This window comes from Oryctolagus cuniculus, chromosome 5 (assembly GCF_051225735.1).
Source record: "Oryctolagus cuniculus isolate XC-2025 breed Fujian yellow rabbit chromosome 5, ASM5122573v1, whole genome shotgun sequence".
In the NCBI taxonomy this organism is placed as follows: Eukaryota; Metazoa; Chordata; class Mammalia; order Lagomorpha; family Leporidae; genus Oryctolagus; species Oryctolagus cuniculus.
In genome coordinates, this window is record NC_142871.1 from 64,839,395 (window position 1) to 64,866,467 (window position 27,073).

At 38.7% G+C, this 27,073-nt stretch overlaps 1 protein-coding gene across 25 annotated transcripts in view; it reads left to right on the top strand.

Moving 5' to 3' along the window:
• Window positions 1-27,073, top strand: part of ATG5 (autophagy related 5) — a 189,024-nt gene that overhangs the window by 106,874 nt on the left and 55,077 nt on the right. For 24 of the 25 annotated variants that reach the window (XR_016233818.1, XR_016233815.1, XR_016233817.1 and 21 more), the window contains one exon: window positions 20,648-20,765. Coding sequence is in view for 21 of the 25 variants with exons in the window: in XM_070073740.2 (XP_069929841.1) it covers window positions 20,648-20,765 (118 nt within the window). In the remaining 4 variants the exon portion in view is untranslated. Of the gene's footprint in view, window positions 1-20,647; window positions 20,766-27,073 lie in introns of those variants that run through there. The other variant, XR_016233816.1, reaches the window with a different exon arrangement.

Below are 27,073 nucleotides of genomic sequence, written 5' to 3' on the forward strand. Positions count from 1 at the left end.
TCATCTAATTTAACTTCATTTTGTAAATAAGATAGCTTACACAAAACTCACTTGCCCGGTATTCAACTTGATATTTGATGGCAGAGCCAGGAGTAGAACTTGAATCTTGGGTATTCGTCCTAATTATTTTTCTGTACCAAACATTATAACGTAATACAAACATATTCTATATCCTAAACCATTTTTGAATATTTTGCCATGGTTCTGTTGAAACATATGTAGTTTTTCTGTACACAGTAATCTGTGAATTCCTTGAGGTCAAAAATGGTTTAGTTTCCTCTATTTCTTTATAAATGCTTCCCACAGACTATTTACTACTACACTGAATGACTGAATAGTGATGATTTGCTGTAGTATTAATATTCAGTGATTCAATGTGAAGCTTAAATCAGACTCTAACCTATTAAAAAAGAAGGTAAATTGAAGCCTGTAGGGGGCAGCCCAACACAGTAAGTTTTGGTTGCCCTTGCTAAATCAGCTACTATTCTGAGATCTTTTTACACTTAAATTGCTTCCTATATGGATTTTTGAAAAAATAAGAGCAACTATTAATTATAAGCTTATTTGGCTTATTTGGTGGTTATTGTGTAAAATAACTGTCATGTATAGGAATAAGAGCCATTTGATACAGATAATTTGCTGTTTTGTTTTTAAAGCATTGGAGAGGAACAAAAGTTATTTATTAGAGCCTTTTAAAATTTTACTTTATTAATCTCAGAATAACATAGATAATCTGGTGGCAAATGTTGTTCCTTATTTATGAACTGAAGAAATAAAAATGGACAAAATGAGCAGTGTTATTGCAAACTACTATAGATGTCACTGAATGAAGTCAACCTTTTCTCGTTATTTATTTGCTGCACTGAGCTGGTCATTGTTCATTCAGTAATTTCAGGATTAAAAAATAGTGATGGAAACTGAAGTAAACTATAAATGAATGATTATAGTATGAGCTAACATTTATTGAGTATTTGCTTGACTGCCACATTCAAATTTATGTAATCCTTACTGTTGTCTGCTGGGTTATATACATTACTGTCCCCTATATATATGTGAGGTAAAGGAGATAAAGATTGGTCATTGGAATTTGCCCACAGTCATCCCCCCAGGAATTGGAGAAGAGTCAAGATTTGACTCCAGGCAGCCTAGAGTTACTCTAGAGCCTTACTCTTAGTCACTGTTCCCTTTCAGGTATTGCTAAATCCTTTACTTTTTTTAAAATTCTTTTTTATAATAACTTTCCATTTGAGACAGTTTTCCAACTTGCACACCCTGCATGTTTCTTATTACTCCTCCCTTTCTACTGCTTCCTGCCTTTAGTTTGTTTTCTCCTAGTAGAGTACATGGAAGAAAGTAAAGACATAGCATCCTCCTGTTAGTGTAAAGAGACTGGCACAGCTAGTACAGTGGGCTTGTTTTCTGCTTATTCACAGAAAGTTATTTAATAATTAGGTTTTTTTAAAAAAAGGATTATTTGAAAGGCAGAGTTACAGAGAGATGGAAAAGATGGAGAGAGAAAGAGAGAGAGAGAGAGAAGGAATGGGAGGGAGGAGGAGAGAGAGAGAGATATCTTCCATCCACTGATTCACTCCCCAAATGGCCGCAACAGCCAGGGCTGGGCCAGGTCAAAGCCAAGTTCCAGGAGCTTCATGCAAGTCTCTCATGCGGGTGCCGGGCTCCAAGCACTAGGCACACAAGTAGGGAACTGGATCAGAAGTGAAGCAGCTGGGACTCCAACTCGCACCCATATGGGATGCCAGCCTTGCAGGCAGCAGCTTAACCCGCTGTCCCACAATGCTGGTCCTTATTAGGTGATTTTTAGTGATCATATTAAACATGAACTCTCAAATTTAGGAAAAGAATGAACTTCATTTTCTATGCATGTTGTATGAGGGTGAATTTTAAAGCTAAAAGAGTTACTGCCTCATTTTAAGAGAGAGATTACAAATAAGATTTTTTTTAAAGATTTGTTTATTTATCTGAAAGGCAGTTTTAGAAGGGAAGATCTTTCATCTGCCGGTTCACTCCCTAGATGGCTGTAATAACCAGGGCTGGACCAGACTGAAGCTAGGAGCCAGAAGCTTCTTCCGGGTATCTCCCACTTCAGTATCGGGGGCCCAAGCACTGGGGCATTTTCTGCTGCTTTTCCCAGGCTATTAGCAGGGAGCTAGTTAGGAAGTAGAGCAGCCGGGACACGAAGTGGTTCCCATGTGAGGTGTTGACATTGCTGGCAGCGGCTTTCCCTGCTACACCACATGCCAGCCCCAAGATGGTTTTATTTATGTATTTTGTTTTTAAGTTTATTTTATTTACTTAAAAGGCAGAGGGGGAGAGACAGAGAGGTCTTCCATCTGCTGCTTCACTCCCCATCACAGGTGGTGGCTTTACCTGTTACTCCACAGTGCCAGCCCCACAACTAAGATGGTTTTAATTACTACAAATGGTTTTGTTAGCCCTGTATACAAAGAAATTCTTTGTTATAAGACACCTAGTTATTTTTTATGCTAGTCTAATGTGCTGTCTTACTTCCTGATAATCGTTCTCAGATAAACCAATCAGATATGAATAAAACTTGTAAGGAACATCTCATGTAAACCATTTTAATATATTTTCATGAGATGATGGTAGCATTACAATATTGGTATTTCCTTTTCATAATTTCACCCCTGCTTAATACTTCAGTGAGCATATGATTAAATACAGTGAAAACAAGTGAGACTGAAATTGGTCAGTTTTACAGTTGGATCGTGGCTTGTAATCAGTGTAAGATGGCTTAGCATCTCAGAACTACTGGCAATAGTGCTGTGCACAGCTGAGGATCCAGTAGGATTTCCATCAGAGATTATGATCTTAGTGATCTCTCTTAGAAGAAAGTATTTTAAAATTAAATTTACTGTTTGTTCTTATTATTTACTTTGGAAAGTGTCACAGATTCCAGTTTATGGTAGACCCTGGTGAATCATGCCAGAGCTCACCTGTACTTCAAGATGGTTAGGCAGCTGCTTTACTGGTTGGCTTGAGGCCTTCCTCTGCCCAGCCCCCTCTTTTTTAATATGTAAAAGCAAACAAAGATCTCCCATCTGCTGGTCACTCCCCTAGCGCCTGCAATAGCTGGGCATGGGGCAGGCCAAAGCCAGAAGCCCAGTACTCAGCCTGGATTTCCCAGTTCAGTGACAGGGACGCAGCTTCTTCTGCTGTCATCTGCTGCCTCCCAGTGTGAACATTTGTAGAATAAGGACTCGAACCCAGGCACTTAGGTCCGAATGCAGGAGTCTCAAGTGGTGTCTTAACTGCTACACCAAACACCCTTTCCAGCCCTCTTCTTAGGGATGAAATGGCGGCAGAGGAAGGCCACCTTGGTTCTTTTTTTTTTTTTTGACAGGCAGAGTTAGTGAGAGAGAGACAGAGAAAAAGGTCTTCCTTCTGTTGCTTCACTCCCAAATGGCCGCTGCGGCCAGTGCTCTGCACCCATCCGAAGCCAGGAGCCAGGTGCATCTCCTGGTCTCCCGTGCGGGTGCAGGGCCCAAGGACCTGGGCCATCCTCCACTGCACTCCCTGGCCACAGCAGAGAGCTGGCCTGGAAGAGGAGCAACCGGGACAGAATCCGGCACCCTGACTGGGACTAGAACCCGGGGTGCCAGCACCGCAGGCGGAGGATTAGCCAAGTGAGCCGGGGTGCCCCACCTGGGTTCTTTGTTTCACATGAAAGAAGAATTTACACACCAACATGGGAGAGAGAAAAGCAAGATTTATTTAAGCCAGAAACCTCCTGCCACAGCAGCCTAGAGGGGGGCTCCAAGAGAGGCAGACCCCAGGGACTGTGTCACGTTGGTTCTGAAGTACAGTTTTGAGGGGGGAGACCTGGAACAGCAGCTAACAGTCAGTTGGTGGGGGGGTGGCAACAAAAGGCCAGATTTGTAATTTTGTCTGTCCTGTCTAGTTTGCCCCTGGTAAAACAGAATAACTCTCAGAAGGGTGGGATAGGGAACTTCTTTTCTATTCTGATGATAAAACTAGAAACTCAGAAGGGTGGAGTGGGCACGTTTGTCTTGGTAAAGGCAGCTTTTGGGGAGAAAGGAGCATTTTGCACCCTCGTGAAGATAGCCCTTCCCTTATTCTGACAGTAACCAACCTCACTGCTTGTTAGTTCATCTAACTGTCACACTCCCAGTTCCTGACCAACTAACCTGAGCTTTAATTTCCTGGTTTACTGCTAGCCTAATATGATCTTGGCAGCTGCAAATATAAGATTATTTCCTGGCAAAGATTGTTCATTGCTTCACCCTTACTGTTCATAAAGATCAGTTAAGACCTAAGTTGGTTTCTATTGCTGTCACATTTTTCTTTCAGCCTAGTTTTCTTTTTTGCATCACAGAGAATGCCAATGTCAGAATGATGACTTTAGGAGAACTTTCTATCTGTTGACAACTAAATAGTATAAGAAAATCTGCTGAATCACTTATCTGTTCCAATAGTGAAAACTACCTTTCAATTTTTTTTTCTGTTCTTCTCATAAATGATTTTCATATAACATGTCAGAACACTGAACATCTGTCTGTTAAGAACAGAATTACTAGGCTTTGATTCTTAGTAGTGGTTCCTTCTTTTGGGTAAATACGAGAGTTGGCTTTGGTCTAATTACTCATACTTCTAAAATAACGACTTGCTAATAATTTCAAGTAGGTGATGTATACAGAGAGCATATAAGCCATGGAAGGCAAAATCAATTTCAAACTATAAAGACTATTGCCCTATTCGTTGTTTATGACCTGAGCCTGAATAATTTTGTTGTATATTTAACATTATACTCTGATAAGCTGTATGCCTTGATTTTTCAATCATACCCAGTTTTTATTTTGTTTTTAATTTCCAATATTTTGTGGGATTTATAGATAGTTTTGCTTTGTGAGCCATGCAGACTGTTTATAAGTCTGAAGAGATGATATAAGTAGAAATGCTTGTGTAGATACACAGATGTTTTCACCAGTTACATTAATGTCACATGTAGATGCAGGCATTGACATGTCCATACTTAAAACCCCTCAAATCTTCAACTGGGCAAAATGAGAAGATGTCCCACCTCACTTCTCTCACACAATCCTCCCTTTTCTCTTCCTTACCGAAGTGTTTTGACTGCTACATAGTTAAGCATTTCCTACTTCAATTAAAGTTTTGAAGTTTACTTTTAAAAGCAGAGCTTTGCTAAAGGAAAAATACCTCTGTTAGCTTACATTTAAAATATCCTTTTCATCGTGATGAGGGTAATTATCTGTTACTTCTGAGAAGCAAGCTGTACTAATTTCTGACTCTACATGCGTGTTTAAAGTAACTTCGAATCACCTTGGTGCAGTTCTGACGTCTCCTTATGTGATGCAGCCGCCATGCTCTTTGCTAGGTGTTCATTTTAGCTACAGATGCTTCATATAAAACAGGGCGGACTAACCTTCAAAAGGCTCTGCACATCAAAGTATAACTTGAATTTGGGCTTTTACATTGCTTGGGGAATCCATAAGAGTGTAGAACTAGCAAATTTGCTCTTCTACATTATCACTTTGAAGTTTCTAATACTTCCGATTTCCATGCCTTCCTAAGCCATATCCTGTATAAATGAATAATCTTGTTATTTGGGGAACTTTATAACAACAGTTTCATATTATTACAAATCAGTTTTTGTTTAATAAGGCAGGTTTCCATTAAATGTAATTAATTCTGGGGAATGATGATGCCATTTTTGGAGCCTTGTGTCAGATTCTTCAAATAAGTCAGTATTTTCAGTTAGAATACCACACTCTTCCACTTGTTTCTGTAGTTTGGTTGACAGTTATACACAAGGCCAAGTTTGTCACTTTTTAAAAATATTTATTTATTTAAAAGACAGAGTAAACAAGAGAAAGGGAGAGACATAGTGATCTTCCATCTGCTAGCTTACTTCCCCAAAGGCCTACAATAATCAGGCCTCGACCAGGCCCAAGGCCTAGAGTGTGGGACTCTATCTAGGTGTCTTAGATGGGTGGCAGGGACCCAAGTACTTGGGCCATCATCTGCTACCTTCCCAGCCTCATTAACAAGAAGCTGAGCAGCTGGGACTTAAACCAGGCTCTCTGATAAGGGATGTGGGCTGTAATGCCTACCCCAAGTTTGTCATATTTTAAGATGTTCCTTAAGAGGGCTTTAAAATAAATGCAGCGATTATAGCTTTTTGCCTATACTGTATCTTCTTTGGCTGGTGTATTCTTTGAAGCAGACCCTCACCACAATCTCTTCCATTTCTCAGATGGATAAACTGGGATGTATGCTGTCCTCTTAGAACCTATTTAAAAATCACTAAATAACAAAAATATTTAGATTATTTTAAAACTTCTATTATGAAAAAGCTGCAGTTTGATGTGCTGAACTGATGGTACCTGATTATTATCTCAAAATAAAATATTTTGGGGCTATATCATCCTACTATAGGTTCTGTAGACAGTCTCCCCTCTTCATATATTAAAGGTCAAAAATTAGACTTTTGTGGAGGTAGGCACTACATTGTAAGCAAGTGATAATGGAACAGAACTGTGACATCAGTTTTGCCACCCCTAACCTGCCTTTTTTCCATGTCAGAATCTAACTGAAGAATCTGTAAGAGGAAGAATCCTTTTACTACAGGTCTCCTCTGCCCCATTCAGACCACAGCAGTCCAAGAAGGTCCAAGCTAGTAAGGAAATTAAGATATGAGGAGATCCTCGACTACCCTACCTGGTGGAGAAAATCTCAGAAATGGTAATAACAGGAAATCCATAATCTGGCAGTAGTTTATCATTGAGGACATTTTACATATTTCAGTCATAGCATTTAGTACTTCTGGTTCGTGTTATCCTCTATAATGAAATCATGCATCTATCTTAATAAATCTTCCATATATGTAATTTTTATTGGAAAGGCAGAGATATCTTCCATCCACTTTTATTCCCCAAATACTCAAAACAGTCAGTCCAGGCCGATGCTGGGATGCAAGAACTTCATTTGGGTCTCTTGTGTAGGTGGCAGGGACTCAAGTGCTTGAGCCAATACCTGCTGTCTACCAGGGTACGTACACATTAGAGGGATGCTGGAATGAGAATCAGCCAGGATTCAAATCCAGGCAGTCCTAACAGGGATGCGGATGTCCCACGTGGTGTATCTTCACATCGGTGCCAAATAACCAACCCCTAAACCTTCCTTTCTAAACTGGAGTTTTGTAATGTCAAAGTTTCCTAATTCCATTTTAAGAATCAGAACATGAATATTAAATGAGCTCTAGTAAACAATTAAGCAAAGTCATTTAATCCCCAGTAGCTTAAAATTGCCATGATGCTATACAACTTTGCAGGATAAAACCTAATTTTTCTGAATTGATGGAGGCAGAAATATTTCTCTGACCCTTGTTGTTTAGAGATTTTTTATTTCCTTTAAATAAAAAATTGTTTATAAAATATATAATTGCTTTTGAAAAACTTGTAAGACATATGGCATGATTGTTAATCACTGATAGGGCTCTGGCAGCCCAAGACCTCCCCTCCTCCACATAAGAAGCATTAAAAATAATAAATCTTACTGAAATATAATTCCTATACCGTCACACTTTTTTTAAAAAAGATTTATTTATTTATTTGAAACTCAGAGTTACACAGAGAGGAGAGGCAGAGAGAGAGAGAGGTCTTCCATCTGCTGATTCACTCCCCAATTGGATGCAATGGCCAGAGCTGCGCCAATGCAAATTCAGGAGCCAGGAGCTTCTTCCAGGTCTCCCACATGGGTGCAGGGGCCCAAGGACTTGGGTCAACCTCTACTGATTTCCCGCAGAGAGCTGGATCGGAAGTGGAGCAGCCAGTTCTTGAACCAGCACCCAAACAGGATGCCAAGCTCAGGCCAGGGCATTAACCTGCTATGCCACAGTGCCGACCCCACCATCACACTTTTTTTAAAGCTTACTATTCCATCATTTTTAGAATATTTAGAGTTGTGCAGCTGTCATTGCCTTAAAATTCCACAACATTTTTTCTCCCTAGAAGACAATTTCATACTCATTAGCAGTGACTCTTCATTCCCCCTCTCTGCAGCCTTTGAAAGCCACTAATTTATTTTCTGTCTCTATGAATTTGCCTATTATGGACACTTCATATAATTGGCGTCACATAACATGTGGCCTTTGTGTCTGGCCTCTTTTACTTGTATACGATTAAGGTTCGTCCATATGGAAGCATGTCTCATTACATGATTCCTTTTTTGTCCTAGTAATAGTCCACTGTATGACAATAATCACATTTGGTGTCTCCCATTCTGTGGATTTTTCTCTCATTTTCTTAACAGTGTTCTTTGGAGAACCAAAGGTTTTCTGTTTTGAGAAAGTATGGTTTGTCTGGTTTTTCTTTGGTTGTTTGTGCTTTTACGTTGTCATATCTAAGAAGAAATTTCCTAATCCAAGGCCAGAAAAGATTTCCTCCTATGTTGTCTCCCAAGATTTTTATAGCTTTATATTTCTGTTCTTTTCACAGTGGTCATTGTATTCTGCTTTTTAATATCTTGTTCAGCAGAAGTATTGGAGCCTGTGCTGTGGTGTGGTAGGTTAAGCTTCTTTTCTGCAGCACCGGCATCCCATATGGGTGCCAGTTCTAGTCCCAGCTGCTCCTCTTGTGATCCAGCTCCTTGCTAATGAGCCTGGGAAAACAGTGGAAGAAGCCCAAGTGCGTGGGCCCCTGCTTCCACATGGAAGTTGCAGAAGAAGCTTCTGGTTCTTACCCTTGAGTCAGCTCAGCTCTGGCCATTGCAGCCATTTGGGTAGCAAAGCAGCAAATGGAAGATTTCTGTCTCTGTGTCTCCCTTTCTCTTCCTGTCTCTCAAATAAATAAATATTTTTTTAAAAAAACATACAACACAAGTAGTTACTTGCTTTTATTTGCTAATTCTAAAAATTTCTCATACCTTTTTGTGAAATCTACTTTTAATGATATTTCAGTAGAAGAAATTTTCAAATTATTTGTGTCAGAAACAAAATAATAAATGTTTCCATGTCACTAACTTGAACACTGGTGGTAAAACCCCTAGACTGTAGTCAGCAGGGTGAAATTTCGTGTAGAGCTTCATTAGTTCTGGGCCCAGGTTTAGAATCACTTGTCTCCTGGGTAAGACACTTGACTGGGCATCAGGAGAACAACACAGCTGCTTTGACCCAGACAGTTCTTCGGGATTTCGCTGCTTGTATGAATTAAAAGTTCTTTGTAATTATTTTATGTAAATATGCCATAAATACAGAAAACATTCATGTATGCAAAATTTGCCCTTTGATTCTCAAGAAGAAAATAATTTGTTAATTACGTTATTCTTGTGATTAGTCTGGCTTTTTAGTGTGGCTATGGATGAAAGTAGCAAAGATATTTTAAAGCTATTATATATAATGATACTTCAACAGTGATTCTTTTGGTATGTTTTGAATTTTTCTGAGAGGAGTCTTCGAAGAAGTAGCATACTTATTAGTAAAAACATCAGTCCTTACATTTTTGTACGAAGCTTCTTTTGGCTAGTGTTCTGATTATTTCATGTGAAAAATTGGAAAGCAAAACAAACTTATTCTGTAAATGAAATGAAACAGCATCAAATTGATCCCATTTGTAAGGTGGTGATATAGAGCTTCCCTGTATCACGTTTTATTCACTGAAACAATATGAGGAGGACACAACTGTTGCCTGTATTTGAAAGAAATTGCCAAAACTGTTTATGTGACACATTGTACATGGCATTGTCTAGACAGAATTATAATGAATATAATAATTTAAATAAGACAAAACATAAACTTCAAACCAGATGTGTGGATATAATTCTGATGGGTACTTTCGTTTAATCATAGTCTCAATTAAGACTGTGCTGCTTTGGGGATTAAGTGTCCCTGTCTATAATAATGACAGCTTTTCAAATGTTAATTATTATTTTTTAGTCTTGTCAGGAATATTAAAAGTGGGCTTCAGACTCTCGTAGCATAACTACAGAAAGTGCTTATTTTCCAGTCTCCTGTTTTCCTACATAAAGGAGAAGTCTGATTAAGTGGTGTAGATGCCCACCCACTCCTCTCCCACTTCCCCCACTCCTTACCACCAAAAGACTGTTTACCATGATAGTCTAAAAGCATTTTAAATGGTGTTCTTTTATTTAATGAGTGTGTGTATTCTTAAGCTAATTTCAATATGAGCCTTCTTTTGAAAGCATGTGATGCAAAATTTGACATGCATGAATATTTCTTAAGCCAGATATGCATGTGACAGTTTGCAGCAAAGTCGCGTGTCATTGTTGGTAAAGTCTGGCAGCATATCCTGTGTAAACCCCTGTTTTCTTTTTCTTTGTGCCACAAAATATTCATTCTAATTAACAGCACCTAAAAGGAAACTGAATTTTTCATTCTCTGTGTAATTGGTTCTATAGCAAGTGAACTGTTACCTTTCTTCCATATAACAGTTGTTTAAAAGAGGAACCTAACGAACTAATCCCCTGTGTATCTCTTCTCATTTAGCTATTACAGCAATCAAAGATACAAAGTTTCCCTGTTTCTCAGCTTGATCTGCAGAGTCCCCAGAGTTTAACTAATGTGCCTTTAGTTCCTCAGTGAGCACTCTTCGGGGTGGAGGTTGCAACCAAGCTTTCTTCATGCCACTGCATTTGACATTCTCATCTCTATTTGCTGTGATCCTTAGCGCACCTTTCTCTCTCTCTTTTTTAGAGGTTTACTTATTTATTTGAAAGAGTTACACAGAGAGGGAAAGAGAGGCAGAGAGAGACAGAGAGGTCTTTCTATCCACTAGTTCACTACCCAGATGGCCACCATGGCCGGAGCTGTGCCGATCTGAAGCCAGGAGCTTCCTCCGGGTCTCCCACCTGGGTGCAAGGGCCCAAGGATGTGGATCATCCTCCACTGCTCTCCCAGGCCATAGCAGTGAGCTGGATTGGAAGTGGAGCAGCCGGTACCTGAACCAGCGTCCATATGGGATGCTAGCACTGCAGGCGGCAGCTTTACCCACTACGGCACTGCGCCAACCCTAGCCCACCTTTCTCTTCATTACTTTCTCCCAGGCACCGTTATACTCAAGCAGCCGTCTGAATGCCAAAATGTCTGCATCTCTTTCTCATAAAAAAAAAAAAAAAATTGGCTATTTCAAATTGAAAGCATGATGACCTTCTTAATTCTCTCATTTGAAATTCCTTATGCTTTCAATATTTTACAATACTTTACCACGGTTAGCATAGTTTACTTTGTTACCTACTGGTATACCTTCCATTCTTTGAAACTAAATTTATGTAACCAGTATGGCTTTTGTTTGTTACTGCTTTTACTCTTGCTGCCAAAAAGTCTGGGATTAAGTTGTGTGCTCAATTTTTCTCCCATAACACTTTATACCTATTTCTGTTATAAATTAAGCATTGTATTCCACTCATTTATGTGCATTATTCCGCTAGTATAGTGATGCTCAAGAAAGTGCATAGTAAATGTTTAATGAATGAACAACTCTGAGCTAATTCATTCCTGCCCTCTGATCAGTAGTCAAGAGATCCTGGACGTGGGTACTATTGTACTATGAATGTAATTCTATTCAGGTTACATATCTAGTTTTTGTTGCTGTTACACTGTTCTTTTGTTATAAATAATCTCAAAGCTTTCTTTTTAAAAAATAGGAAGTACAATAGTCTCCATTTCAATTTGTTTATATTCATATCATTGTAGTGTCTGTTAACACTGTTAATAGAATAGTAGCAACTACATTGTTCTCTCAAATTATGTATTATTTTTTTTTAAAGATTTTTATTTATTTATTTATTTATTTATTTGAAAGGCAGAGCTACAGAGAGGAGAGGAGAGGCGGGGGGGAGAGGTCTCTTCCTTTTTTTTTTTTTTTTTTTTTTTTTTTTTTTTTTTTTTGACAGGCAGAGTGGACAGTGAGAGAGAGAGAGAGACAGAGAGAAAGGTCTTCCTTTTGCCGTTGGTTCACCCCCCAATGGGCGCTGCGGCCAGCGCACTGCAGCCTGCGCATCGCGCTGATCTGAAGCCAGGAGCCAGGTACTTCTCCTGGTCTCCCATGGGGTGCAGGGCTCAAGCACTTGGGCCATCCTCCACTGCAATCCCTGGCCACAGCAGAGAGCTGGCCTGGAAGAGGGACAACCGGGACAGAATCCGGCGCCCCGACCGGGACTAGAACCCGGTGTGCCGGCGCCACAAGGCGGAGGATTAGCCTAGTGAGCCGCGGCGCCGGCCTGTTCTCTCAAATTATGTATTATGTTGTGGTTTTTACTAAGGACAGACAAGGAAAGTTTCATTGGTATTCATCCTTGTCACTATTTTGGTATAGTTTACTATGTAAAGCTTTTTAAAAAATTGTGAGTTTCGTTCATTCTTTTAAAATTTTGTGTCAATTGAAAATATAATTATTTGATGGCGCTACTAATTGTTGATGGCATTTTTAACTTTAGAAGGTAAATTTTGTCCATGAATGGACATCATTGTAGTTATTTGCAGTTTCTTATGAAGCCTAGTTTTTCTTTAGTTGAATTTATTTAAGTACAGTGATTTTTGTATAAAATTAAGAGCAACCTTTGATACTTCCTTAAATAGCTGTAACCTATACCTCTTCCAGATTTAATTCTTTTTTTTCCAGCTCTACACTGTTTTCTTTATGAATTCCACTTCAGAGAAACTGTACACATACAGTATAGTGTTAACATACTCACCCTTTGCCTTTTAAACTGTTGAGACCATTTTCTGAGTATTTCCTTTGAGGTTTACAGTTTTTAAAAAATTTTATTATTTCCTGAAATAGAATTTTTAATTTACATTCTAGTCAAAGGCCTATTTGGCACCACTAAGTAAATAGATCGTAGTCCAGCAGGAAAATAGGCTACAGGTTGTACATGGTGATCAAAGGAAAAGTCGCTCAGCTGCATTTGTATAAATTTTAAAATAGTCATAAAATATTTAAAGCTGATATGCTCAGCATTTCTTTCTTTGTAAATTTTAGCTCCCACAAATAAAGGAGAACATGCAGTATTTGGCTTTCATCTCTGGCTTATTTCAGCATGGTGGCCTCCAGGTCCAGCCATCTTTTTTTGTAAATCATAAAATTTCACCCTTTTTATAGCTGAATAATATTCCATTATAAATATATACCACATTTTCTGTATCCATTCAACTGGTGATGGATACCTTGGTTGATTCCATATTTTGGCTGTTATAAACATGAGGGAGCAGACAACTCTCATACAATGAGTTACTGTCTGTTGGGTGTATACTCAGTGTGCGCTTGCTGGATCATATGGCAAGTCTGTTTCTTGTTTTTTAAGATATCTCCAGGGCCAGCGCCATGGCACAGTAGGTTAATCCTCTACCTGCAGTGCCGGAATCCCATATGGGCACCAGTTCTAGTCCTGGCTGCCCCTCTTCCAGTCCAGCTCTCTGCTATGGCCTGGGAAAGAAGTAGAAGATGGCCCAAGTCCTTGGGCCCCTGCACCCGCGTGGGAGACCTGGAAGAAGCTCCTGGCTCCTGGTTTCGGATTGGCTCAGCTCCGGCCATTGCAGCCAATTGGGGAGTGAACCAGCAGATGGAAGACCTTTTTCTCCGTCTTTCCTTCTTGCTGTCTGTAACGCTACCTCTCAAATAAATAAATAAAATCTTTAAAAGAAAATAAGAAATCTCCATACTGGCTTTCACATGGGCATTTACATTCCTACCAAGGATGTGTAAGAGTTCCCCTTTCTCCACATCTTGCCAGCATTTATTGTTCTCTGTCTTTTGGATAATAGCCAACCTGACAGGAGATAAGTGATATCTCAGCGTGGTTTTGATTTACATTTCCCTCATGGCTGGTGATATTGAGAGTTTCGTCATATTTGTTGGCTAATTATATTTCTTCCTTTGAGAACTGTTTCTTTTTTTTTAAGAAACTTTTATTTACTAAATATAAATTTCAAAAGTACAACTTTTGGATTATAGTGGTTTTTCTCCCCATAACCTCCTTCCCACCCGTAAACCATCCCATCTCCTACTCCCTCTCCCATCCCATTCTTAAGATTTATCCTCAATTATCTTTATATACAGAAGATCAACTTAGTATATACTAAGTAAAGTTTTCAACAGATTGCACCTGCACAGACACACAAAGTATAAAGTACTGTTTGAATACTAGTTTTACCATTAATTCACATAGTACAACACATTAAAGACAGAGATCCTACATGGGGAGTAAGTGCACAGTGACTCCCGTTGTTGATTTAACAGTTGGCACTCTTATTTATGACGTCAGTAATCACCTGAGGCTCTTGTCATGAGCTGCCAAGGCAATGGAAGCCTCTTGAGTTCACAGACTCTGACCTTATTTAGAAAAGACCATAATCAAAGTGGAAGTTCTCTCCTCCCTTCAGAGAAAGGTACCTCCTTTGATGGCCCATTCTTTCCACTGGGATCTCACTCACAGAGATCTTTCATTTAGGTGATTTTTTTTTGCCACAGTGTCTTGGCTTTCCATTCCTGAGAAACTCTCATGGGCATTTTATCCAAATCTGAATGTTTTAAGACTGATTCTGAGGCCAGAGTGCTGTTTAGGGCATTTGCCATTCTATGAGTCTGCCATGTATTCCACTTCCCATGTTGGATAGGAGAGCTGTTTCGTGAGGTCCTTTGTCCATTTCTTACCTGGATTGGTTGCTTATTTGGCATTGAGTTTCTTGACTTGCTGATAAAGTCTGGATATTAATCTTTTGTCAGATAAGTAATTTGCAAATAATTTTTCCTATTTAGTAAGATGTCTCTTCACTCTGTTGATTGTTTCCTTTGCTGTACAGATACTTCTACATTTTATATAATCCCATATGACTAGTTTTGCTTTTGTTACATGATTAACATTTATTTCTTTTTATTTTTTCCTAGAAACCTTTTATTTAGGAAATGCAAATTTCATACATTTCATAATTACAACTTTGGGAACATGGTGGTTCTTCCCACTGTACCCACTCTCCCACCCCTCTTCCTCCTCTCTCTCCTATTTCCATTCTTATTTTTTTACTAAGATCTATTTTCAGTTAACTTTATACACATATGATTAAGTGTATGTTAAATAAAGAGTACAGCAAATAGCATGGGAAAAAAAACTGTTACTCAACAGTTGAGACAAGGGTTGTTCAAAGTCATTGCTTCTCGAAGTGTCAATTTCACTTCTGTAGATTACCTTTTAGGTGCTCTATTAGTTATCAGAGGGCAGGAAGAACATATGGTATTTGCCCTTTCTTACATAGTGAAGCAAATCTAACAGAATTCCTAATTAATCAATAGATATTGCTAGCTCTACGTGTAACTTGTATGGATGATTTTTTTCCAAACATCTGTAAACCTAACATTTGAAATCCCCTGATATACTTAAGAGCCCTCATAAAGCAAATAAATTTTCTCAAAAGAGGTACTAAGCTGATTGTATTTCAAAGGCCTTGAATCATACACACATAATATAGTTGGTGGTATCAAAACTTGCTGATCCACATGGGACACACAAATACAAAATCAAAATACCCACTTTTATTTGTTTCTCCCACACAACCCTGGAGCCTAGAAAGTCCTTCTTACCTAAGACTCACTGGGGCAAATGATACTGTGGATTCAGTTTAGGAACTGGTGTCATTGGGAGATCCTAACTCTGGGTACTATGACTAGGATAGTCCTGTCTGAGCTTTGTTTTAATCAGTTGGGCCCCTCCTCAGCATTGGGTTCTGCCTGCTGTGCCTGTAGGAGACCTCCCTCGCACCGCCTTCCCTGCCTGCTTTTTAATTAAAGCTGTTGCTAAGTTTTACAGCCCAGTGCATCATGCATCTGTTGAGCATCTGTTAAGTTTTACCTTTCTGGTTTTTTAGGTTTTTTCATAACTTTTTGTCGGTTTTGTTTCAGTGAGTAGAGTTTCCTTTACTCTCTGATGGTATTCTTCCTCTTCTTTACAGTCACTGATTGACTCCACAGTCAAGTGAGTCAGGATCGGACACTTGTAGTTGTAAACTGTTGCTTTTAATAAGCCCAACATTACTATTTTACTTTATACATAGACACAATATAAATGACCCAAATAGCAAAGTCAGTACTAATGCTACCAAAATAACAAGATTCACTGTTACAATTGTCTTTCTTTTACAACACAATGCAAAATATATGCTAGTGTTCAGTAAAGCTCTATCTAATGTCACATTTAATAAGAGCAATAATAGCACTTACTGAGCATTTACTGCATACCAAACACTGTTCTACATGCTTTACCTGAATAAACACGTGTAATTGTTACCAAAAACCTTTGTGGTACATACTGTTAATATTCTCATTTTATAAACGAAACAACTAGGGCCCAAGGAAATTTTGGTACTTCCCTTGATTCACACAGGTAATAATTGGCAGAGTTGCTTTTGACCTCTAAACTGAATCCTACCACACATTTCTATCTAGGGCTAAAACTTGTATCTTCTGATTGAGTTTAAATTTTACACTCTTATCACTGTTATACTATACATTGTTTGAGATATGAAGGGTCAGCCTCAGAAATGCAAATTTGTGACTATAAGATATGGGTAGAAGAGTCTAGAGTGGTCTCTGGCTGAACTGCTTTTTAGTAGCTACTTTGACTATATTCATTTTCACACTTTTTAAGATGAATTATTTAGTGATTTTAATTGATAATTGTTTCATATTTTAAAATAGTAATATTACTTTTGGTCTGATATATATATTTTCAATATTTAAAAAATCTCAGGTATTTGAAACATTTATTTATTTTAAAGGCAGAGGGTGAAAGGGATTTCCCATCATCTAGGTCACTCCCCAAATGACTATAACAGCCAGAAGTGGGTCAGATCAAAGCCAGGAGCCTGGAACTCATTCTGGATCTCCCACATGGTTACCAGGGACCCAAGTGCTTTAACCACCATCGGCTGCCTCTAGGAAACTGGTTTGGAAGCCAAGTAGCTGGGACTTGACAGGCATTCCCATAAGTGCCATACTCCATACTGTCCTGTTACTCTGAAAGTCTACACGTTATCTGATTTTCAACTTAAGTCAGTGTTTCTTATTTTATCAACATTAGTATAGTTAACCTACTTGACAATATTTGAAATTAACTTTTTCAGTGCAGTGCTTTTCTTAAATGTAAACTAGAAGTACCATGATTGGCCAGCAGTTTATACTATAGCTGTAACATGCTTCATTTTTAGGAGCTTGTTTTACTCTTGAAGTAACTGTTTAATAATATGTAAGACTCATTAAATTCAGCAAAGTTTGCCAAAAGAATTACTAATTTGAGTTTTCCACTTCTGTTTATTATATCTCTGAGATAATTCAAGAGTGTACCTTCTCCATATAGGATAAAGCTATCATTGCATTTATGAAGGGGAATGAGTGGGGAGTAGGCTGCAACATCTCAGTTTGGTATTCTACTGGTATATTTGAGAAATGACTAACATAGATATTTTAAAAAAGCAGCAAGGACAGATTCTAAGATGACTTTAGCAAGTCATGTTATTTCTCATGAGAAAGCAACATTATTTCTTGGAAGTTACTGAAGTTGTTTGCATATTTACAAGTATGTGGCTAGATCAAGTATTATGCTTCATATTTGTGGGTTTTTATGTATTTTTGAAATTTTCTATATTCAAAAGTAAAATTGCTTTTTAATACTGTTTAATGTAATTTAGTCTATTCTGCTGTGCACGTAGGTTAATAAGATCTGTTGAGAAATTTGCATGAGTCTGCCCTGATTGTCACTGCCTTCAGACAGCCTGTAGAATATGTACAATGCATGATCTGTGGAGGTCTTGGGCTGCTGATAACAATATACCTTAGAAACAGTAAAATAAAGTTGTGGAGGCTGTGAAGTCCAGGATTAAGGCACAAGCAGATGCAGTGGCTGGTGAGGGCTCGCGCTGTGCTTCAAAGCCGGTGCCGCATTGCTGAGCCCTCCTGTGGTGGAAGAGGCAAAGCTGGGTCCTCGCATGGCAGGAGGACGGGGTTTACCAGCTTTATAATGGCGCGAAGGCCACGCTTCCTGGTGCTGCCATGGTGGGGATTAGGTTTCACCGTGAATTTTGGGGAGAAACGTGGGGATGCATGGATTCAGACCTTAGCAGTAACTAACTCCCTAAATTAAGTATGTGCCTTTATGTTATTGCTATTTGCCAGAACAAAAAGTTTTTAAAAACAAGAATAGTTAGAGAAGCAAATACATCATTATAAAAGGTTGCTGAAGGTTTTACTTTTGTAACAACTCATATAGTGGAAAGAGTGGAATGAAAGATAATAGGAAATTTTTCCAATAATGGAGTTATAATTTCTTTTTTAGTAGTAACTAAGACTTCATGGCCTGTTTAGCATATTGTTTTCAGGTAATTTGATTATAGTAGGTAAGCCACTTTACAATGTTGCCACTAACTAGGTTATGATTGAGTTCTCCAGCTTGTGAAAATTCTGTTTTGAGATGCAGCTACAGGAAGTACATTCTGACTGTTGTTTTTGAATTGGGGTGCAGTCCTGCCATTCCTTTGCCACTGCCCCAGGCCCTGTGATGACAACATCACATAAGCTGGCTAGATTCCACCAGCCCCTTCCCAGTCATCCTGACTTTACCTCTGAACCAGATCATCCTACTGCTTTCCATTAACCTTCAGAAAAAAACCTCTTTCATCACATCGCTTCCTTTGCTAAAATGTCTTAAAAGCCTCTTCATGGCCTGAAGGATAGAAGGCCCTAACTGGGTGGTGGCTATTTTAAATTTTTACTAGAGTTCCCTATTCATCTCTTCCTTCTCTGAACTCCTAACCCTTAATATTTTTATGTAGTTAACCACTTCATTGGACATGATGTTGTTCTTGGTTTCACCTTGTACAAAAAAGTAGGAGCTTCTAAACTAAGGATAGCAATCGTGTGTATTTTTATGAAAATCCCTAGAGTTAATTTCTATGGTTTATTTTCATAATTGCCACAGATATTCATTTATATTACCAGAATATTTTTTTAACATTTTGTATGTATTCAGTGAATGCACAGTGTAGACTTAGGAGAGATAGTCTACGTGTTTACATGTTTTTTTTCTTATATTTTAGTATACATCAACACTTAAAGATCAGATTTTTTAACCAAATTTTTAACAATTGTGTCAAAGAAATTCTATACCTTGTGATTAAAAAACAAACAGAAAACAAAAACACTTGTCTTTGATGTATAGATATTTGAAATCATATTCTACATAAGACATTACTTTGTTCTTTTAAGTTTTGGGGATTTTTCACTCCATGATGCTTAAAATTTAAAGTTTTGAAGTAATAATTTAGAAGGAGAAAAAAATGTTGAATTTTCTTGAATTTTTATATGTGTACTTTGTGTTTGGTTCAAATTCTCATTTATTCCCACAGCAAACTTTAAGAGATATAGAATGTCCCAAATTTAACAGATAAAGGAAAGTAAGTGAAAGTTCTTAGAGCCATAAACAGTAGGTCTCTTCATAGACTCTGGCTAATTCCAGAACTCTAGAATCTGTTTCAATGAGCTCTCCATCAATATTGAAGTTATTCAGCAAAATGAAGCAATTTTAGTTATTTATATGAAAGGTTGATAGAGAACTCAATCTGCTGGTTCAATCCCCAAAGTTCCCCAATAGCTGGGACTGGGCCAGGCTGAAACCAGCTGCCTGGAATTCTGTCCAGGTCTCCCACAAGGGTGGCAGAGACTCCAGTACTTGAGCCGTCATCCATTGTTTTCCAGGGTGTACATTACCAAAAAGGTAGAACTGGGCAGAGCTGGGACATGAACCCAGGCACTGTGATATGGCTTGGTGAGGTCCCACACAATGTCTTAACTGCACAAATATCTGTCCCTGAAGCAATCGTAAATATGGATTAAACGATTGAAATACTAGCAAAAAATTACATTACTGTGTTAATAGTAATTTTTGGTAGAAGAAATGGTGAATCTCCTATGTTGGAAATTTTCAAAAATAGTAAATCTAATAAAGTCATATCTCCTCTACCTAGATTCACCAATAGTTAACATCTCTCCATGTTTGCTTTCTCTATGTACCTAATCTTTTTTTTAACCACTTGAGGGTAAGTTTCAGACATCATGGCACATCATCCATCAATACTTGATCATAAATTTCTTAAAAATAAACACTGTCATTACAACTGTCAGCATGCCTGAGAAGTTTAACATCAAATCAATATGATTACATACCCAGTCCATATTTCCCTAGTTTTCCCAATACTCTTTTATAGCTGAGTTTTTAAAATTTCCCTTTTCAGTCCAGTATTCAGCCAGGGCAATTCTTTTTTAGTGTATTTTTTGTGTTGTTTTGATTTTTGATGCCTTCAGCTTTTTTGAGGTGCCCCAACTGGTTGCCTCTAGAATGTCCCCCTTCTGGATTTGTCTGATTGTTTCCTGAGGATTATATTTACTTGAATTTATCATGTAAACTATTTTTTTGCAGTTATGCTGCATCTCTGATGTTGTGTGCTTCTGATTTTGTCATATCAGAAGGTACCTAATTGTAACATAATATTTAAGACCTATTAGTTTATAATTAGCAGTAGCAAAGAGTTCTTTACTTGAAATTATTATTGTGCTTTTCTTTCACATAGACGACGACTGAACGACCTTTCATTCAGAAGCTGTTTCGTCCTGTGGCTGCAGATGGACAGCTGCATACACTTGGCGATCTCCTCAAAGAAGTGTGTCCTTCCGCAATTGCTCCTGAAGGTAATGTGAATGGCAGCAAATGACATTCCTTCTCATTTCCTGTTCTTAACCCCTTTTCCCATTGTATAATAAGCATCCTGCATTCATAAATCACACTGAATCAGGTATTCAGGAAGATCCTTCATTGTTTTATAGGGAAAAATTGTTGGCATAGAAGTAGAAATCAGTGCTCATAGTGCCTTAGCTCACACATACCACTGCACGTTCTTTGTCTGTCTGTCTCTCTCTCTCTCTCTCATGCACACGCACACACACAGACACTTTGAGTAGTCCTTATCGCAAATGCTTGTATCGTTTTTTGGCATTATTTGCATTTACATAATAACATCTAAGGAGTGGGACCCAAATCTAAACACAAAATGCATTTGTTTGTAACCTGAAGGTAGTTTGACACAAAATTTTCAGTGTCTCTGCAGTTTTTGTTTTTTTAAAAAGTTTTTTAATTAATTTTTAACAGACTCAGTGTGCTTTGTAGATACAATTCTAAGAACATAATGATTTGCCTCCCTCCCCTTCTTTCCCTCCCTCTCTCCTTCCTTCTCCCTTTCTTTTTTTTTGTAATTTTTGAGATAACATATTTTAAAATTACAGTAAAAAGGCTTAATACTTCACCAAATTGTAAGTTTAACAAATAAAAAGCAGAAAGATCATATTTTAGTGGAAATATAGACAATGGCTATAAACAATAATTGAATGGAAAAATGACCATTTCACACAAATTCAGTAATTTTTAAAGTAATCACAGAACGTTAATACTATTGTAGTGTCACACAGACATTTCTTTTTTCTTTTCTTTTTTTCTGACTCTGTGTGTGTGTGTGTGTTGAATTTCAGCTCCCACATATAAGGAAGAACATGCGGTATTTGTCTTTCTGGGTCCAGTTTATTTCACCCAACATGGTGTCCTCCAGTTGCATCCATTTTACTGCAAATGGTAGAATTGCATTCTTTCTTTATAGCTGAATACTATTCCATTGTGTGTATATACCACATTTTCTTTAGGCACTCATCTGATGATGGACAACTTGGTTGAGTCCAGATTTAGGCTATTATGAACAGTGCTGCTATGAACATGGTGGGGCAGGTTTGTGTTCAAGTCTTTTGGGTATGCACCCAGTAGTGGTATTGCTGGATCATATGGCAAGTCTATTTGCAGTTTTTTAGGAAATCTCCACACTGTTTTCCACAGTGGCTGCACTAATTTACATTCCCACCAACAGTGTATAATGTTCCCCTTTGTTCACATCCTTGCCAGCATTTGTTATTCTCTGTGTTTTGGATTTTAGCCATTCTGAGAGGATTGCAGTGATATCTCATTGTGGTTTTGATTTGCATTTCGCTGATGGCTTGTGATGTTGAGCATTTTTTCATATATTTGTTGACCATTTGTATTTCTTTTTTTGAGAACTGTCTATTGAATTCCTTTGCCCATTTCTCAACTGAATTGGTTGTTTTTTGTTGTTGAGTTTTTTAAGTTGCTGATATATTCAGAATATTAATCCTTTGTCAGGGAATTGGTTTGTAAATATTTTTTCCCATTCTGTTGGATGTCTGTTTACTCTATTGATGGTTTCCTTTGCTTTGCTAAAGCTTCTGTGTTTGATATAGTCCCATTTGTTTAGTTTTTCTTTTGTTGCCTGTGCTTTGGGGGTCTCATCCAAGAAGTCCTCCCCTATACCAGTGTCTTGGAGTATTTCCCCTACATTGTCTTCCAGCAACTTCATAGTCTCAGGTTTAGCCGGCGCCACGGCTCACTAGGCTAATCCTCCGCCTTGCGGTGCCGGCACACCGGGTTCTAGTCCCGGTCGGGACGCCGGATTCTGTCCCAGTTGCCCCTCTTCCAGGCCAGCTCTCTGCTGTGGCCAGGGAGTGCAGTGGAGGATGGCCCAAGTGCTTGGGCCCTGCACCCCATGGGAGACCAGGAGAAGTACCTGGCTCCTGCCATTGGATCGGCGCGGTGCGCTGGTTGCAGCGCGCTGGCCGCGGCGGCCATTGGAGGGTGAACCAACGGCAAAGGAAGACCTTTCTCTCTGTCTCTCTCTCTCTCACTGTCCACTCTGCCTATCAAAAAAACACAAACAAACAAACAAAAAAAACCAACATAGTCTCAGGTCTTAAATTTAAGTCTTTTGTTCATCTTGAGTTGATTTTTGTACGTGGTGAGAGGTATGGATCTAATTTTATTCTTCTACATATATGCATCTAGTTTTGCCAGCACAATGTGTTGAAGAGGCTATCCTTACTCCACTGTGTAGTCTGAGTACTTTTATCAAAAATCACTTGGCTGTATGTATGTGAGTTAATTTCTGGGCTCTCAATTCTGTTCTATTGATATGTGTATCAATTTTTATGCCAGTACCATGCTGTTTTAATTACTATAGCTTTGTATTATGCTTTGAAGTCAGGTATTGTGATGCCTGCAGTTTGATTTTGCTTGTTCAGGATCACTTTGGCTATTCTGGGTCTTTTGTGATTCTGTATGACTTTTAGAATAGCTTTTTCTAGTTCTGTAAGGATGTCATTGACATTTTGATAGAGACTGCATTGAATTTATAAATTGCTTTAGGTAGTATAGACACTTTAATGATATTGAGTATTCCGATCCATGAGCATGGAATGTCTTTCCAATTTTTTTTGTATGTCCTGATTTCTTTCATTAATATTTGATAATTTTTGTTGTAGAGATATTTCATTTCTTTCATTAAATTTATTTCTAAATATTTGTTTTTGGTGGCTATTGTGAATGGGATTTCTTGAGTTCTCTTTCTGTAAGTTCATCATTAGCATATAAAAAAACTACCTTTTTATATGTTTATTTTGCAACCTGCAACTTTACTGAACTGGTTTATTAATTCTTACAGCTTTTTGCTGGGGTTGCTTAGGTTTTTATGTATACAACATCATGTCATCTGCAGACACGGGTAATTTGACTTCCTCTTTTCCAGTTTTGATGCCCTTTGTTTCTTTCTCCTCCTTAATTGCTCTCGCTAAAACATCCAGTGCTGTATTGAATAAGAGTGGTGAAAGTAGACATCCTTGTCTTGCTCCAGATCTGAAGGAGAGTGCTTTCAGCTTTTCCCCCACTCAGTATAATATTGGCTGTTGGTTTGTCATATATAGCCTTTATAATTTTAATGAATGTTCCTTCTGTACCTAATTTGTGGAGAGTTTTTAATCATGAAGTGGTGTTGAATCTCATCAAATGCTTTTTCAGCAACTATTGAGATTACCATATGGTTTTTGTTCTTCATTCTGTTGTGATTTATGATATTTATTGATTCACAAACATTGAGCCATCCTTGCATTTCTGGGATAAATCCCACTTGATTGTGATGTATGATCTTTTTGATGTGATTTTGGATTCAGTTTACTAGTATTTTGTTGGGATAGAAATGTGGCTTCGAAATGAATAAAGGTTTCCTTGGTTGTTTATCATTGGCCCACAAAGAGTTTGGTCAGTCTCCCTGGGAAATGTGATAGTTAGGGCCCTGTTCTTGGTGCTGAGGGACACAGGGGTAGCTGCCCCTGCCCTCCCACTGGCATGCCTGAGTGACACTGGGGCTTGTGGCATCAATTACTATGGCTGTAGGACTGTGTGATGTGGATGGACCCTTCCTCAGGCCCTGCTAGGAGAGAGAGTCTAACTAGTGCTGTGTTTTATAACACCAGCAGCCCTACCCTAGGACTTACAGGATGTGAAGTGAACCCTGTTCCAGTCCTACTGGGCAACTACAAGTATACAGATTTTACTGTGGAGGGTATGAGTTCAGAGAGGTGGAATGCAGGTCTGTTTTCCCCATGTCCACTGGGTAGATTCCAGTGGCACTGAGAAATTTAGAATGAATTGTTACAGCCCTGGTGTTGCAGGGAATAGTGGTATCATTACCCAGGTCTCCCAGGGTGGGAGCAGATTTTTTTTTTTTTTTTAGATTTTCCATTGCTGTTATATATATATATATATATTTTAACTTTTATTTAATGAATATAAATTTCCAAAGTACGATTTATGGATTACAATGGCTTCCCCCCCATACCGTCCCTCCCACCCACAGCCCTCCCCTTTCCCACTCCCTCTCCCCTTCCATTCACATCAAGATTCATTTTCGATTATCTTAATATACAGTTTTTTTTTTATGAGCTGCTTCTGTTAGCCCCCAGCAGCTTAGGTGAATGGCCTGGTTCACAAAGAGTTCATTAGCATAGCTCTGGGGCTAACGTCCCAAAATTCCCACAGTTGCAGGATGCAGGGGATCCATGCTTTGCCCCTCATGTTGCCCTGACTCTGACTTCGATGCTGGTAGGAGCAGAAAAGAGGTACGCTGTGTGGCTTTTTGCTGCTGAGTATGGTGCTCTGTGTGGATAAGGGGCAGAGGGACAAGGAAGTCAGCACTGCTTCCCTGCTGCAAACCAGGCTGTTGCTCAGACCCCGGTCAGCTCTCCAGGCTGAAGTGGAAGTCAGTGGGTGACTGTGGAATTCCCTCTCAGCTAAAACTGCACGCAGCGGGGCGCACGGCGATTTCTTTCTACCTTGAGGTGATAAGATGGAGGCTCCCAGCCGGTGGCTGGCTACAGCAGTGTCTCCGTCTCCTCTCCTCTTGTCCCTCAGAGTCTTCCTGTTTTTTGTTTGTTTGTTTGTTTGTTGCTTCTTCACCGAAAATTTCCATCAGTCCTTCCTTTGTTCTTTTCTTACCTTAGAGCAGCTTAAGTTAGTGTTGACTACACCCTGTTCAGCCGTCTTAGATCTCTTCCTGCATTGTGATTGTGAGCTGTCGCTTGTGATATGTTGTGGAATTTTCAGTTTTCCACTTGTGGTGTCATGTTAGCACTCCAACAGTTTCTGATTTTGAAGCAGTTTGGATTAAGGTTGTTCAGCCTGTAGTAGTAAGTGTGTATTGCATCATAGGGGGAGACTTCAGTGTCATAGTACTATGTTCATTATACCTTGTATAGACATTTATCATATATAGGAAAAAATTAAAACTACTATAAATCCTAGATCAGGAGAGTGTGAAACATTAGTAAATATGAAGGTCATAGCTCAGCAGATAGCACTGTTTTTCTTATGACCATATCCTGAACTGGGAAAGACAGGATTACTTACACGATTTGTAGTTGTACCATGTAGTTGAGCAAATTTGTAGAATATAAGAAAATAATTTGCCTAAGAAATAGAGTGGACTTGGGAGGAATGTTAATTACCCAACCTAAATGACTAAACAAAGAACATGAGCCCACAACATGTGTCATTTGGGTCTGTGGACAAATGACTTCTTAGCCTGGTGTGCCTGCCTGTACTTGCATTCCTGTGTGTTTCTAGCACATTTGCAATGAACAGAGGCTCGAGAAAGGGAAAAGCAAGGCATCTATAACACCAGCAGGAGCAGTACAGAAGCAGTGGGAGGAACAGACCATTGACAGGTACCCCAGATGGACTCATTTGCTGAAGCATTTGTAAATAGATTTTTATAGTCTGAGTGAAATTTTTGCCTTCCTTGAACATAACTAGACTGTATGTCCATGGTTTCTGATGACGTCTTACATCTTTCTGAATCTATTGCTATGGTCAGTGATTCTAAACATCCTTATTATTGAATTTTTTCTTTGTATCATTATTACCCTGAAACATTATTTATGAACATTAGATCATGGAGTAATTATCATTAAGTTGATTATAATATTGTTTTCAAATCCCACTTCACCTTTACTACTGTGTGATTTAATTTTCAATGAGAGTTCAATTTAAATAATTTTTGGACAGTTTTGTGATTTTTAATAAACTGAGTTGTGCAACCATTACCACAGTTTGGTTTTAACATTTCTATCACCTCACAATGTTCCCTTGGACTTACTTGCAACTAGTCTCTGCTTCTATCTCCAGCCATAAAAGGAAATACTTACCTGCTTGCATTTTCCTATAACTTACCCTTTTAGGATATTTCACATAAATAGAATCATATAAATCTAACAACTTTTTTTTTTAAAGATTTGTTTATTTATTTAAAAAGCAGTGTTAGAGAGAGAGAAATCTTCCTAGTGATGGTTTACTCCCCAAATGTCTGCAACAGCCAGGGCTGTGCCAAGCCAAAGCCAGGTATCAGGAACTTCATCCGGGTCTCTTGTGTGGGTGCAACAGTGCAATTACTTCGGCCATTATCTGCTGCTTTCCCAGGCACATTAGTGGGGAGCTAGATCAGAAGTGGAGCAACTCAGACACAAACTGATGCCCATATGGGATGCCTGCCTCACAAGTGGCAGCCTAACCTGCTGTACCACAGTACTGGCCCCTAGTCTCAACTTTTAAGTTTTAT